The sequence below is a fragment of the Ochotona curzoniae genome, unplaced genomic scaffold (assembly GCF_017591425.1).
Source record: "Ochotona curzoniae isolate NIBS_2020 unplaced genomic scaffold, NIBS_Ocur_1.0 scaffold_4505, whole genome shotgun sequence".
Taxonomy (NCBI): domain Eukaryota; kingdom Metazoa; phylum Chordata; class Mammalia; order Lagomorpha; family Ochotonidae; genus Ochotona; species Ochotona curzoniae.
Window position 1 is genome coordinate 132,091 of NW_024467118.1, and position 15,829 is coordinate 147,919.

The 15,829-nt window shown below is 60.9% G+C and overlaps 1 protein-coding gene across 1 annotated transcript; it reads right to left on the reverse strand.

Moving 5' to 3' along the window:
- Nucleotides 1-4,044: 4,044 nt before the first annotated feature.
- CPLX1 (complexin 1) lies at nucleotides 4,045-12,099 on the reverse strand. Its single transcript, XM_040966321.1, has 3 exons — nucleotides 12,028-12,099; nucleotides 5,987-6,162; nucleotides 4,045-4,242 (listed from the first exon to the last, which is right to left on the reverse strand). Exons 1-3 carry the CDS (start codon nucleotides 12,056-12,058, stop codon nucleotides 4,045-4,047), a joined length of 405 nt encoding a protein of 134 aa, XP_040822255.1. The 5' UTR covers nucleotides 12,059-12,099.
- Nucleotides 12,100-15,829: the final 3,730 nt, after the last annotated feature.

Genomic DNA, 15,829 nt, shown 5'->3' on the forward strand with positions numbered 1-15,829 from the left:
TGGAAGTTTACATTTTTTATGCTTTGTGTTGGTGTGTAATTTTTGTACTCTTGGTGACTGGTTTTTGTCTAAGATTTTTTTTTTTGAAAATTGCTTAAATGTTTCAATTTCATGACAGTGAAGCTTGTATTCAGTGTTTTGCCAATTAATATTATATGCTTGTAATAAAAGCAAAAGAAAAATGAAACATCTGGCTTGGGGGTTCTTGCAGGTGGCACTTCTAAGTGCATGTGGAGGTGGGTCTGTGGGGGACAGACTTCGCTATGTCCAAGCAGCCCCAGCTCACAAACACCCCATTGCAACTGTTACCTGCACGGCGTTGATAGCACAAGTCATTGGGAAATGATTGACGTGAGAGATGGGTGTGGGTTACTGTGCAGATGTTTGCCTCAGTCACCGCAGACACTGCGAGCACCGCAGGCGGGCAGCACTGAGCACGGCCACCAAGATGCTGGACAGACCCCCACACCCCATGTAGAGGAGTCCAGCTCCCAGCCGTGGGCACCCCAGGAAGCAGTGATGGTCCAAGGACCTGGGCTCACAGCATCCACAAGGGAGACTCAGGTGGACTCTGGACAGGCTGTGTGGGCGATTGAAGAGAGAAGCAGCCCCCCAGGAGTGAAGGTCCAGACTTGGCATCCTACATGGGAGCCATTGCAGTGCCAGGTCTCTCCTGAGGGTGGCAGTAGAGAAGGCCCAGGCCTCCCCTTGGCCCACATGCACTGTGTGCATCTGAGTCACCTGTGCCCCATCACCAGGGCACACCACACCATCCTCCTCTAGCCCCTCCCTTGAATTGCATGGTGTGAGTGTTAGGCTGAACCGTATTACGCTTTCATTTTGCGTTGTATTGATTAAAGTCATTTGTGGGGCCCAATGTGATAGCCTAGTGGTTAAATCCTTGCCTTATATGAGCCAGGATCCCGTATGAGTGCCAATTCATGTCCCGGCTGTTCCACTTCCTACCCAGCTCCCTGCCTGTGGCCTGAGAAAGCAGTTGAGGTCGGCCCAAAGCCTTTGGGACCCTGCACCTTTGTGGGAGACCCGGAAGAGGCTTCTGCTTTTGGATCAACTCAGCTCAGCTCTGGCCACTTGGGGAGTGAATCAGCAGATAGAAGATCTTCCTCTTTTGTATATCTCCTCCTTTGTATATCTGACTTTCCAATAAAAATAAATATTGGGTCCAGCACAGTAACCTAGCAGCTAAAACCCTCTCCTAGAATGCACTGGGATCCCATATAGGCTCCGGTTCTAATCCTGGCAGTCCTGCTTCCCATCCAGCTCCCTGCCTGTGGCCTGGGAAAGTAGTGGAGGATTGACCATAGCCTTGAGACCCTGTACCTGTGTGGGAGACCTGGAAGAGGCTCCTGGCTCCTGGCTTCGGATTGGCTCAGTTCCAGCTGTTGTGGTTACTTGGGGAATGAATCATTGGACAATGATCTACCTCTCTCTCCTCCTCTCTGTGTATCTGACTTTGCAATAAAAATAAATCAACCTTAAAAATTAATTAAATAAATCTTTTTTTAAAAAATGGTGCAGACTCATGGCCAGGGTTTGGACAGACGTTCCTGTGGGCAGCCTTAAGACCAGGAAGGAAGCAGAGAGGGAGCCTGTGGTACTTCTGTCGGCATAACAAGCACTGCAGACACCCCTGTGAACGGAAATCCATGCCTCATCATGGACACACGACTGTCAGCCCTTCAGCCCTCTTGCAAGGACTGGGGACTGACCAGTCATTTGTAGACAATCCCTTATGTGATCTTTCCAAACATGTGTCATCATCAGAGGGGACCATAGGTGTCTGCTGACATGGGGTGGTGGCCAGCTCGACCACCTCCTGGCCCACTGCCCACAGCCTCCATCCCCGGCCAGGGAGCACCGCCAGGTGCCTCCTCAAGTTGCCCTGAGCCACCCACACACAGCCTTGGTCTATCGGCAGCTCCGCCAGCAGAGGGCTCATCTCCCAGCCACTCAGGCAACATCTGGGTCCAGCCGGGAGCTACCCTGGGGCTTGGTCTGGGGCATCTCCACACTTGAGGGCTTCCACCCACGTGGACTTCATGTGTGCCTGGGGCATCAGCCTTCAGTCGGGTGTGGGAGACCCAGGAGGGCCTGGGTGGATGGGCTGAGTCCAGATCATGGACCTTGAAGCTGAGAACCAAAGGTTCTGGTCTCAGGACCTTCTGGGAGTCCCGCTCTACACACTGGCAATGTCAACTGATGACTCAACGCTGCCCGCCATTGGCACCACACTCCCCTGCGTTTCAGCCAAGCTCCTCCCCATCCCAGTCTTCCAGTGTAAGAGGCCTCCCAGAGCATGAACCCCACACTTGGCCTCACCCCTGCACCACTTCTGCGGTCCCTGCCCAGTGAGGCTCCCACGCGCTCAGGTCCCCCTGTGGGTCCCTCCTGTACTGTTCCTCCAGACCCAGGGGAACTGCCGTGTGAGGGTGACAGAGGGTGCTCAGTGCCCCGCCATAGGTGGACCCTGCTGGGCAGCCTCTCCCACCTCAGCCACACTCACTGGCTCCACCCCTGCCTTCCTGCCCATGGCAGGGTCAGGGGGCAGGATGCTGTTCATGTCAGACACCCAAGGGTGGGGTGGGGACAGCAAGATGACGAATGACACCCTTAACCAAGCACCGCTCTGTCCCCTCGCCCTCCACTCACACACTCCTGTTCCATCCTCCCTTCCCCGAGCCTGCCCTGGCCCAGCAAGGCACCTGCGCAGCCTGGTTGTGGCCGAACACCTGCCCTGAGATGCCCCAACCACTGCGTCTGGAGCGCTCAGTTGCTCAGGCTGCCTCACGCGGCCCACTCGTGGCCAGTCGCTGCCCGCCCTAATTGGCAGGTGGGAAGGCCTTCCTCCTGGTCACGTGGCTCAGGCGTGTCCTCCATGGGAGACATGCCTGAGGTGAACCACCGGCTCCATCTGCAAGCAAGGCTCCCCCAAGAGGAAAAGCTGTGCGGCAGGCCAGCAAGCGAAGGAGCGAAGGTGGGCCTCAGGACCTGGCCAGGAGCCAGGACACCACAGGCCAGGTTCTGTCAGGCGGAGGCACTGCTGATCCCTGGGGGCAACCGCAGGTGGTGAGGCACGGTGACCCCTGCCCTCATGACCAGGGTGTGGGGTCCAGGCTGTGGCCTCTCCCGCTGAACATAATTCTTGGGGCTCCAGGGGAAGCGAGCCTATGTGGGAACCCAGGGGTCAGTCGTAGTCCATGACCCTGGCAGCTGCCCAGCCAGGTCCTTGGTCACGCTGAGCGGTGGAACTGGAAGCAATGCACATTTGGAAATCGCTGTGGGCTTTATTGGCTGTGATCCCATTGGAAAGGACCCACGCGAGGGCCCAACATGCAGAGGGTCGAGCGGTGGGGCGGACGGACGCCACATCCACGGGCTGCGCTAAGCTGGCGGGGTGCAGGGCTCCCACGGAGAACGCCCCAAATATGGGCCAGCGAGGGCGCAGAGCAAGCAGGGAGGGCAGGCTGAACTGGCGGGGCGCGGGCGGGGTGCTGCAGGCGGCTATGGCTTCTAAAGAGCTGTGTGAGGTCGTTAAGGGTCCGCGCTGGGCCGCGCCCCAGCCCCTGCGACACGCGGACACCTGACGCACGTTGGACGAGGACAGAAGCAAGAGGAACCGGTGGACAAAGAACTCAACTTCCTGAGATTGGACATGTTGTGGAGCGGATGGAACAGGATGGGGCGGACCGTGGCCCCGCGCGTGGGCTGCGGGACATGAAGCCTATTGCTTAGTCGCCCTTGGAGGAGACCAGCGGGCTGCGAAGAGCCGAGGGGCAGGCGACGGGCAGGCCGGAGGCACAGGGGCCGGCGCCCACTCCTCGCTCCAGGCCCGGCCTCTCTATGGCTGTGCTCCTGAGTGTGCGCGCCCTGGGCGCGCGGGGCGGGTGGCGGCTGCGGTGCGGGGAGGGCGCGGGGAGGGCGGCCTAGGACTATGGCTTGTTCGGCGTCGGGGCCGCGCACGGGGCCTCCGCGAAGTGTGTACGGGGCGGGGCTGCGGGCTCCGACGCACGGCGAGGAGGGGTCTTACTTCTTGAACATGTCCTGCAGCGGTCCGGGCAGGTACTTGATGACCGTGTCCAGGATGCTCTCGTCCTCCTCCTCGGGCTCGTCGCCACAGCCCGGGGGGATGGCCTTCTTGGGCCGCGTCAGGCTGCCCTCCGCACTGGCCTCCATGGCCGCCTGTGCCTCGGCCTCCCGCTCTTCCTTCTTCTTGATGCCGTACTGGGGGCACAGGGCTCGGTCAGCGAGAGCGCAGAGACACCCCTTCCATGGGCAGCCAGAGAGCGGTCACTATCTCTTAGGCCTGGTCGAGGCCCTCGGAGCAGTCCCCTACCCACTCCAGGGGGAGGGCGCACAGAAGAGCCGGCTCAGTGGTCACTTCCAGCTGTCTGAGGTCATCCCCTCATCACTACCTGCTCTCCAGTCTGTCTGCTCCTGGCTCTCCTCTGTGGGGGACCCAGCACTGGCTGTCACCCCAAATTCATGTCCCCTGCAGTGGGTTTGGAAATGAATCTCTGAATGAAACAAGTGCTGACCCTGGCTGAGTGGTCAGCATGACGTGGGTCCAGGACCCTGTTGCCTGGAGACCTGAGAGGCACCCCAGTTCCACGGGGGCCAAGTCACCAAGAGCGGCCCCTGGGGCGAGTGCCCGGCAGCCTCAATAGAGTGAGGCACACACCAGGGTGGGGATAGGTTCCTTGGGAGGCTCTGGGAGTGACGTGGGGCAACCTCAGTGGACAGTGAATGCCCCAGGGCAGTGTGGACAACAGCAAAGTTCCCAGTCCCAGACAAGAGGCGGGGACAGGGCAGGGGGTCTAGCCAGTGGGCCCAACTCCAGACCCACCCAGGCCGGGGAAGGTGTGATCATGTCTCCCCAGTCAGAGCTCGGGTCCTGTCTCTGGGAAACAGTGAGGAGGGGCACGTGGGAACTGGTTAGGGTGGGGGGACAGGCAGGACAGGGCCACACACAGATGCTGGGTCACCTGCCTGGGGTCTCTCTGCCTCATTTGTCCCCTTCCCCTCCCCCAAAGTACAGGGGTTTCAAGAGAGCGCTCCCTCTGCTTGAGGGGTTGGCGCTGCCTATGTCCTTGTCCCCTCCCAGAGGGTCCAATGGTCCCATTCCCAGGGTGCTGCCCAGTCCTGAGTGGCAGCAACAAGCCCTATCAGAGCTCCCCAGCCCCTTGGCACCTGGCACAGCTGGGAATGCCCAGGTCTCCAGGCAACAGGGTCCTGGGTCCAGTCATGCTCACCACTCAGCCAGTAGGAGGGGCCAGTCCTATTTCCGCCTTGCTCTGCAGGGGCAGCAGCCCTGGGCAAGGGAAGGGGGCAGGAGCGGGTGGCCCTGCATCCAGCAGGGCTGTGCGTGGGCTGGGAGAACACCGCCAGCAGAAACTGGGTCAAGCCCCAGAACACCTTCCTGTAGTCTGGCTCACACAGCAGAGGCACTGAGGGACACGTGTGCTGGGAGGACACACACATGGAGTGTGGCCGAGTGAGGTCACCCTGTCCTCACCATCACTGCTCTGCCTCCCCCTGGCCGCGCAGACCCGCACTCTTCCTGCCCCAGCCACACTGACCGGCAGGACATGTCACAGGGCTGGGCTACATGGCAGGTGTGGCATGGCAGCAGTGGGCTATGTGAGGCTGGCTCTTCCAGAGTCCAGCCCTGGGAGACAGTCACCCACAGCCCGTCCACATCCACTGCCCGGCCCTTTCTACCCTCCAAAGCAGCATCGTGGAGCCTTGGACAGAAGCCTGGCCATTGCCTCTGACTGGACATGGGAGACCAGACTGGGGCGGTGGTCACCTCTCCTTCCCCTATCCCTAGGCAAGGGTAGCAGACACCACCCAGGCCATCCCTTGTCCCCTGGGAACTGCACAGGCCTGGGGCCTGCACATGACCACCCTAGAGGAGCCAGACAACTCTCGCAGACCCAGACCTACCCGTCCTGGACTGGGTGCCCACCTTGTCTCGGATGCCCTGGCGCATGGCCTCGCGCTCGGCCTCCATCTTGGCGTACTTGGCCTTGCGTTCCTCTTCTGCCTGCCGCAGGGCCTCCTGCCGCTCCTCCTCCTTCTTGGCAGCATCGGGGTCCTTCTCCTCGTCACCTCCCAGCATCTTTCCCATGTCCTTGGTGGCCCCTGAGAACAGCAGGGCCAGGGCGGGGTTGAGTCGGGAGGGCTGGCTCCCCGCAAGGTGTGGCCAGAGGGCTGCTGGGGCAGATACCTGCACCCCCAGGGCCACTGGGTGGCTGGGCTTGCCAGGCTGGACCCTGCTGGCTCTGTCCCACAGCTGGCGGGAGCCAAGCCACGCCCCCTCCTCTGCTGGCAGGCTGACCAGGGCCGCCCTCCCCCATACCATCAGGGGAGCCACCTCTGCTGCTTCCCCGACAGGTGCTCCAAGGCCCTCCCAGAGCTGGCACCAAAGCCTGCAGCGCCGGACACATCCTGCAGGCTGAGGCTGCTGCACCAAGAGAGTGCTGCTCCCACACTCAGAGCTCCACGCCCCCCACCTGGAGGCCCCACGACCTTGACCACCCGTCCCGACCTCCTCCCCACCTTGCCTCCCCCAGCCCCCACCCCGGGAGGGTGGTGTATGGTGTCACCGTTATCATGGGTTGAGGAGGAAGTTGCGTTGTACTGCTGGACCTGCCCCCCTCCCGCCCCACTTGCCCACTGCCCACTTGCGCCCTGGGCACTGGTCCCTCCCTGTGCCCCATCCAGCTTCATGCAGGTCACAGGAACAGCAGGAATCCTCTCTCCACGCAGAGCCATTGCCTCATCTTTTCATGTCTTTCTCAGAACTTTCTTTCATCTTCATTGTCAGATTCACTGGTGTGAGGCTGTTGATAGATTTGTTCATTATTTTCAAAGCTTTCATTCCTTATTTCAGAGTCAAAGTGACAGAGAAGGGGAGACAGAGAGCTCTTCTACCTGCTGGCTCACTCTCCAAATGATGGCAACAGTCGGTGCTGAGCTGATCTGAAACCAGGAGCCAAGAGCTCCTTCCGGGGCTCCCACATGGGTGCAGTGTCCCAAGGCTTTGGGCCGTCCTCCACTGCTTTCCCAGGCCACAGGCAGGGAGCTGGGGCAGCCAGGACACAAAATGATGTCCATGTGCTATGCCAGTGCTGCAGACACTGACCGCCGGCCAGCTGTCCTTCAGGCTCTGTGAACCGGCCCTCACCCCAGCTGGGACTCTGCTTTACCAGGCATTCTCCCTCCTTCTGTGGCCTCACTGGCTTCTCCCATGTTCACGACGAGTCCTCCTCAAGCCCTGTGCTCCTGGGGCTGCTCCCAGCACCATCCACCCACTTTGTGACACGGGTCAGCTGGAGGTATGAGGCCGGCAGCTGTCTCGCCTGTCCGCGAGGCCAGAGCCCCTCCCTTGGCTCCCTTTCTTGGCTCACCCAGTCTTGGACGGTTGCAGTCTAGCTGCTGAACTGGACGGCCCTGGCTTCCCTGCCATGTCCTGAAGCGGCCCTTTGTGCAGTGTGTTCACATGGCTCGCCGTCACCGACTGAGTCTTCACGTTCAAGCTGAGTCTCTCACCCTCAGGTCCTGACTGGTCTGAGACCAGTTCTGACAAGGTGTCAGTCCTGGTGGGGGGACAGGCACTTGGCCATGAAGGAGCTCTCCCAAGTCTGAAGATGCCTGCTAGATCCCCCGGCCGACTCAACAGCGGGGGCAGCTGTGCCAGGTGCCACGGGCAGCAGGAAGAAGGCCAAGGAGAAGGTGTCAGTGAATAAACCACCCCTCAGCAGCACACAGCTCACCAGAGTCTGGCAGGGAGATGAACGCCGACGGTCTAAAACACATGAAACAGGGGCATCGCCTGTGACGGCAGCATCACCGTGGGCACCCGTTCCAGTCCCTTCTGATTCAGCTCCTTGCTTATGGCCTGGAAAAGCACTTGGGCTCCTGTAGCCCCAACCCAGAGGAAACTGCTCCTGGTCTGGGGTGAGCCCACTTCTGCCCATCGCGACCATCTGGGGGAGTGACCCAGTGCATGGAAAGTGGGCATCCGATCTACACAAGACAGAGGGGACTCAGAGAGGAGCAGAAGGCCAAAGAGGGAGTTGGGGGCGGGGCAGAGTTGGAGACGGGCAGGGGGCAGGGCCGAGTCTACATACGGGGCAGGTAATGGACGCAGGATGCACAGAGGGGTCTGACCGGATGAGTCAGGACCTCAGGGTAGAGGAAGCGCGGGCCGACGCTTAGTTCTCAGTACTCCGCTACGGGGCTAGGGACATCTCATTCCAAGGAGAAAATCATGGATCCACCAGTTCTGAGGGGAACCTCCTTGGTCCGCATTTCACACCCAACGACCCTGTGTGTGACCTTACCCGGACAGGCACACTGAGTGTTGGGATGGGCCAGAAGGTGCAGGGGTCAAGGCCCATAGACACGTTCCGTGTCACTTCCCGCTGCCAGCAGCCAAGGCTGGGGCCCGGCTCCGTGCCATGGTGTCCTCTGCCCCTAGAGGCTCAATGTAAGTCTGAATCTGCTCCACAGGACACACTTGGGACCACCTACATCCACTTCCCAAGTATCCAGGCGTGTGCCCTTCAGCTGCTTCTCAGCGCTCTGCTTCCTTGAGAGACAGCCTGACTGGCCAACGGATGGAGAGCCCTTCTCAGCCTTTCCCAGGGCTGGCCAGGCCAAAGCCTGAAGCACCCCAGTCTCCATCCTGGATGGTAGGGCCCAATCCTCCAGCCACCACCTGCTCCTCCCAGGAACCTTAGCAGGAGCATGCGCACCACCCTGTCAGGCTATTTTGAGTCCCAACTCAGGAAGCCACTTGTTGCCGCCCCGCCCGTGATACGTTGGCAGCTCAGAGGGGGCGTCAGACTCCACAACACCAAGACTCCTCCAAAAATTAGAATCTCAGGAGCAGCGAGTTTGCAACCAGCAAGCCCTCCACCACAACACTGGTATACGGCCGACAGTCATGATGAGGTTAAGAACAACTGTTTGCAAATAGAACACTGCATGCAAATATTAAAGGTTGCAACTGCTAGGCAAACATAGGCTGTGGCACCTAGCGTGTGGACCTTGAGCACAAGGAGGAGCAGGAAGTTGGAGCGAGTGGGGCCTGGGACACAGGGAGAGACACTGCATGCAGCACCGGCCACAGGCAGTGCATGAGGTCTTGTTTTTTAAAGGTTCATTTCTTTGTTGAAAGTCTGAGTTAAAGGCCTGACATGATGGCTCAGTGACTAAATCCTCACCTTACAAGCGCTGGGACCCCATATGGGTAACCAGTTCCTGTCCCAGATGCTCCACTTCCCATCCAGCTCCCTGCCTGTGGCCCAGGAAAGCAGTGGAGGACGGCCCAAAGCCTTGGGACCCTGCACCTCCGTGAGAGACCCCGAGGAAGCTCCTGGCTTCGAATCAGCTCAGCTCCAGTCATCACAGTCACTTGAGAAGTGAACCAAGAGGAATATCTTTCTTATTCTGTCTGTAAACCAATCTTTCTTTCCAATAAAAATAAGTCAATAAATCTTTAAAAACAGAAAAGAAAGTCCGAGTTACACAGAGAGGGAGACAGAGGTTGTCCATCTGCAGGGTCACTCCTCAAATGGCCATAACTGCCAGGGTGGAGTTTGGAGCTGCCTTCAGGCCACAGACAGGGAGTTGAATGGGAAATGGAGCCACCAGGACTCGAACTAGCGCCCATCTGGAATCTTGGTGACATGCTAGGCCTGGCACCAGCGCTGACAGCAAGGCTTTTAAAGGGCACACAGGCTCCGAATCCTTGCAGGAGCTTCCAACTGTAGCTGTGCAGGGCAGTGCTGGATCCCTGAGTGTCTGGATGAGCTCCAATTCTAGCACCCAGTGTTTGGGCCCTAAACCGGTGAGAGAGAGGCGGGTGGGGGCCCCCAGGCTGCGGGCTTCATCCTGACTCAGCCTCTTAGGGAGCAAACTGGGAGATGAAAGCTCACTCTGTCTTCTCTCTGTTGCTCTGCATTTCAAACAAATCTTTTTTAGAGGCCAAAGCCTACCAGGAGGAGCTAGATCAGTTGTGCTGGCTGTGCCGGTCTCCTCTCGATAAGGTTGATTGGAAAGCGTCAAAGCCGCCTGCTGACCGCAGCTGACAGAGAAAGCAGGAGGGGTGGGGCTTGACCCCGGATGCCTGGGCCCCTCTGCTTCCACGCGTGCACCCCGTATCCTGCGTTGGCCTGGGCACCACGTAAGTGCGTCTGCTTTGGTTTCCTGGGCAGGACACGGAGACATGGGCGCCATGAAAACTTCAATTAGGAACCCAAGCAGAGCCAAGCTCTGCGACAGATGGCGCTGGCTCTCCCTGTGTCCCCCTCAGCCACCGGCACTGTGTCCTTGTCCTCTAGAGTTGCCCTGGCCCTGGGCCCGCAGCTGTCCTGGGAGCGGCCATGGGAAATGCCAGAGGTGCTGGCTTACAACGATCTGCAGCCCCATCAGGGACCCTACTCCAGGACAGGGGCAGTGGGAACAGCACTGGGAGGTGACCAGACGGTTTGCTGGAGGTCTGCAAGGACAGAGCAGGGGTCGGGCTGCCTCCCAATCAGCTCCTGGGTGGAGGGGCCTGCACAGATAGCTGTGCCCACAGCCAGGCTGCTGTAAACCCGGCCCTGGTGGCCGCCCCAGGATCGCCCAGACCCTTGCCTGCTCTGAGGCTGTCACTCATCTGAAGCCTCAGTCGGCTTGGCCGCCTCGGCAGAGGATGACAGAGAGCCACTTGGCTTGGCGGGAACCTCCACTTCGTGCGCTGTGCCCGCCGGCCAGCGCCCAGCTGCTGCTTTCCTGAAGGGTCCTTGCTGCCGGCAGGAGAGCTGAGTAAGAGACTGCAGAGTGAGCTGGCCCCTCTCCAAGGCACACAGCGTCTGTGTACGAAGCCAAGGATGCCTCACGTGCTGTCCAGGCCAGCAGGGGTGGGCAGGGCTTCCCCGCTGGGAGTGAGCCAGGAGCACCCCGCCCCTCCTCAATGAGGGGGCTCTCCCTTAGCTCCTCCCTCCCCTTCCTGAGTGTGGATATGACGCTGGAGCTGCAGCAGCCACGTGGAGGCTGCGAGGCGACTAGGCTGAATGGGGTTGGCTCCCAGGCATCCTAACTCAAGCCACTCTAGTTCTTGGTTACCTGCACTTCCCTTCCCCCTGCCCCCACCTCCAAAGCTTTCCTTTGGCTCTCCCATCTTCTCCCCGACAAGCACAAGCTGTGTAGGGTCTGCAGTAAACTGCTGGCCAGGCTTGCCAGACAAGGGTTGAGGGGTGGAGAGGTACAGCAGGACGGGAACAGGTCACAGGGTCAGGAGTGGCCAGGTCCGGGTTGCGCCCTCCTGCCTGGCTGTCCCTCACGGGTCCTGCTCGCCCCTCAGGATTCCACGCCCTAGACCCCCGGTTCTCTCTCAGGCCCCAGCCCGCCCGGCTCCCACACCTGCTGCATGCCCTGTGGGCCCTTAGAGCCCTTCTCCACATCTGCACTGGGCATCTGCCTCGGCCACCGCCTGAGACCCCGAAGGTGAGGTCTGGCACACTAGCCATCACGCTGGACAGCCAGCACAGACAGGCCTCCCCCAGGAGTCCCCTGGCTGCCCTGCCTAATGGGGACCTAAGGGGGACTCCGAGTGCTAATGACCTGGCTAATGTCGCCGGCGTAGATGGCTGAGCCAAGCACTCTGGCTTCCTGACCGCCGACTCGGGGCTGGGCCAGTCCCTAGCTCAGCACTGGCACCTTGGCCATCCTGGTGACGTCACTGCCCCGACCCCGGGAGAGGGCCTGCCAGGCCAGGCGGGGCCTTTCCCACAGAGCAAGCACTAACACAGCACCCTGCACTGGACCCCCACCCAGACAGCTCCAACATCCTGCCGGCCTGAGCTGACCACAGGGGCCAGCCAGTGGCATCCACCACGTGGGCTTGGGTCTCCCATGAGGGATGGGACCCCGCCAAAGGGTGGCCACCCCACAAAGGAGGGGCTCAGCACAGTGAGCCACCTGGGCCTCCAACCTTGGCCCCAGCCCTTCCCCTACCTCCTAGGGCTTGCTTCATCACAAACTCCATGGTGGCTCTGGGTCTTCAGCAGCTCCGGGGGGGCTCAGAACCAGGTCCTCTTCCTGGGGGAGACCAGGCAATCAGAGGCTTGGGGGGTCTTCTCCCCACCACCATTCAGCCTCCCTCACTGCCCCCAACCTGGGCTGGGATCCCCAAGCCTATACCCAGCCATAGCTCCCAGGAGTCTGGCCAGCCCTGGGCCTGCAGGGAGGGGCTTGGCGGAGTCTGGCGTTAGCCTGGGGCGTTTGAAGGTCACGGCTCCACCTCACAGTGGGGCTAGAGGGTCCTGGGCCCATCCTAGGGGATCAAGGCCACTGGGCGGCCCCGAGAGGGAGGCGTTGCTGGCAGCCGGGGTCTCTCCTGGGCCGGTTTTGCCTGTCTTCCTCCCTCCCTCCCTCCCTCTGCAGCAGACAAGAAGCTGCAGGGACTGGGGAAGGGGCCGGGCTGCAGAAGGACTAGCGCCAGTGGCTGGGAACCGTAAACCCGTTCTCTCCCAAACTTCTCCCTGAGCTGGAGGAAGGGCGAGTGCAGGGACACAGACCCCAGCCCACCCGCCAGCCAGGTGCCGCACCCCTTGGCGGTGCAGGCTGGCAAGGTGCCCTGGGCAGGAGCATGCGGGAAAGGACGGCGGGAGGACAGGGACAGGGGACCAAAGGGGTACGGGAACAGAGAACAGGGGACCAGAGGATGGGGTACAGAGAATAGGGGTCACAGGACGTGGGGGAGAGGACGGGGGACCGAGGACCTGGGGCAGAGAACAGGGGGCAGAGGAGGGGGCCAGAACAGAGGGCCAGGGGGTGAGGGGACAGAGGACAGGGGGACGGAGGCACAGAGGACAGAGGGCCAGGGGGTGGGGGACAGAGGGCGGGGGAGGCAGAGGACGCACAGAGGACAGGGGGACAGGGAATGGGCGGACGGGATGGGGACCTAGGACACGCGGTGGTGAAGGGGCAGGACGGACGGAGGCGTGGGTCGCTTCAGCACCGCGGCGGGGACAGCGGCTGCCGGGCGGGAGCGCGGACCTGGGCGGGGCGCGGGGCACCGAGCAGAGGCCGGATGCGGGCTTGCGGAGCGGGACTGAGCTCCGGCCGGGTGCGGGGCCGGGGCGCGGGGCCGGGGCGCGGGGCACCGAGCAGAGGCCGGGTGCGGGCTTGCGGAGCGGGACTGAGCTCGGGCCGGGTGCGGGGCCGGAGCGCGGGGCCGGGGCGCGGGGCACCGAGCAGAGGCCGGGTGCGGGCTTGCGGAGCGGGGCTGAGCTCGGGCCGGGTGCGGGGCCGGGTGCGGGGAGCAGGGCCGGGGCCGGGCGCCCTCACCTCCCGGCGTCAGCGCGGCGCAGTCGGACCGGCCGGGTCCATGTGGCGGCAGCGACTGCGGCGCTGAAGGGCACGGCGGGCGCGGGCGGGGAGCGCGTCACCGGGCCGCCCCTCGGCGTCGGGCGTGACGGAGGGCGGCGCCGCGCGGTGCGGGGCGTGCGCGGGACTCCAGGCCGGACCCAGCGCGTCTCCGCCGCCCACCCGGCGGTGCTAAGGGGAAAGGAGGGGCCCCGGGGCCCGTGGCAGGGCTGGGGGCGGCTCGGGGGCCGAACGGGCGGTGGAGCAGACGTAGCAGGTGGGCAGCTCTCTCCTGGGGTTGTTGGGGCCAGCACCAGCAGGCGGGGGTCAGGGGGCACAGGGGTCTCCCGACCCCACCCCCGAACTCCGTAGGAGCTCCAGTGCCAACCTCAGGGGTTCTGCGCCGGCCGTGAAGGGCCCGGACACGTGGGAAGGCGGTGCCATCTCCCGCTTCACTCCAGGTCCCTGAGGTCGGGGCTTTGGGTAGGTCCAGGTCCTGCAGAGTCTCGGCCCAGCCATCACCACTCCTCCCCTGGCTTGCCCTGAGCAAACCAGGCCTCCCCTGTTCCACCTGCTGCCTGGGCCCCCAGGAGGCCATTGCTTCTTTACTGTGGAGCAGTTCTGGATGGAGTAAGATCCTCGCGGGCACGTGGCTGGTCTGACTCTCTGAGCTGTCCCCAGCACCTCCCTTGGCCAGCAGGGACCGCAAGGGGACACAGGAAACTTGTGTAGCCCACAGCCATGGCTCTCGTGAACAGTCCTCTGTTTCAATCTTCTTAAAAAGATTGATGTGGGCCCGGCGCAGTAGCCTAGCAGCCAAAGTTCTTGCTTTGCACGCACCAGGATCCCACAGGGCCACAGGTTCTAGTCCCCGGCAGTCCCACTTCCCATCCAGCTCCCTGCTTGTGGCCTGGGAAAGCAGTCAAGGATGCCCCAAGGCTTTGGGACCCTGCACCCATGTGGGAGACCTGGAAGAGGTTCCTGGCTTTGGATCACCTCAGCTCCAGCTGTTGTGGTCCCTTGGGGAGTGAATCAACGGACAGAGGATCTTCCTCCCTGTCTCTCCTCCTCTCTGTATATTTGATTTTGCAATAAAAATAAATAATTCTTAAAAAAAAATACTGATGATTACTATTTAAAATGTGGAGCAACAGAGAAACAGCCTCTGCCTGCTAGTCACTGCCCGAAGGCCAAGATGCTGGGGGCTCCATCCAGGCCTCCGCATAGGTGCAGGCCCGGCCTCAGGCTGTCACGGGCAGCGGGCTGGGCTGGGACTGCAGCAACCACACAAAGCCTTGTGTGTGTGCCCTGGCCCCTCCCTGTGCCGCCCCCTCTAGCTGACCAGAGCTTGCCCACTTCCACATATGGGGCTGGTGTGGCGCCCAGTGGTCCCTGCTTGGTCTTTGGGGGTGTTGAATGCCTGGTCTGTATCTACTGTGGTTTCTCTCTATTATGGTGATTTACAGTGACTTTTCTTGGATATGTATGTATTTGATTTGGCCATTGATCTTCCCATTCCCAGACAAAACAGTATTTTGTATTTTTTAAAATATTTTTTGAAAGGCAGATTTACAGAGAAAAGGAGAAACAGAAAGACTTCCCATCTGCTGGTTCACTCCCCAAATGGCTGCAAATGGCCAGATCTGAGCTGATTCCAGGAGCTTCTTCTGGGTCCCCGAAATCAGTGCAGGGTCCCAAGGCTTGGGACCGTCCTCCACTGCTTTCCTAGGCCACAGGCAGGGAGCTGGATGGGAAGTGCCGGGACACAAACTGGCACCCATCCGGGATCCCTGTGTAAGCAAGGAAAGGACTTAGCCACTGAGCCATGGCATAGGGCCCAACACTTTTCAATGAATCTTCAAGTTACCAGTGTTGAGTGAAGAAAGGGTCTTGGGCACCCCTTTCTCTGGCTCCCTCTTGTGGACACAGCCTGCAGCTGCTCTCATCATCCACCTCAGGGCCTCCCCAGGGAAGGCAGGGTGGGGCCAGGCCCTGGAACACCATCAAGAGTGGACGATGGTAGGCGGGCAACCCCAGTGCCAAGCCTGGGCTTTGGCATCTCCCATGTCCACTGCAGCTAACGGACTGCTGCCCGCTCCTCCCGTGGACCCCTCAGAGATACTGTGGGTGCCAGGCAGACATTGCAAGAAACATCGGCAGGAGCCCCTCCTGCTTGGCTGGGGTTTCAGCGGGGCCTGGGCTGTGGGCTCCTGTGGGGTCCAAGGTGAGGTCAAGGCACTGGTGCTGGGGGCTCAGTCCCTGCTCTTGCCCAGGGCTTGCCGCAGCCTGGGCCCTCTAAAGCCACAGTTGTCAGGAAGGCTTTTTTTTTTTTTTTAAAGATTTATTTTTATTATTATTATTTTTTATTGGAAAGGTGGATATACAGAGAGGAGAGACGGAGAGGAAGATCCTCTGTCCGATGATTCACTCCCCAAGTGAGCACAACGGC

Excerpts from the sequence above, each read along its gene's own strand:
- CPLX1 (XM_040966321.1), bottom strand. The coding sequence starts at position 12,058 with ATGGAGTTTGTGATGAAGCAAGCCCTAGGAG. Across the intron at positions 6,163-12,027 it reads GATGAAGCAAGCCCTAGGAG|GGGCCACCAAGGACATGGGA; the intron begins GTAGGGGAAGGG and ends TGCTGTTCTCAG. Across the intron at positions 4,243-5,986 it reads GCCAGGGCATCCGAGACAAG|TACGGCATCAAGAAGAAGGA; the intron begins GTGGGCACCCAG and ends CTGTGCCCCCAG.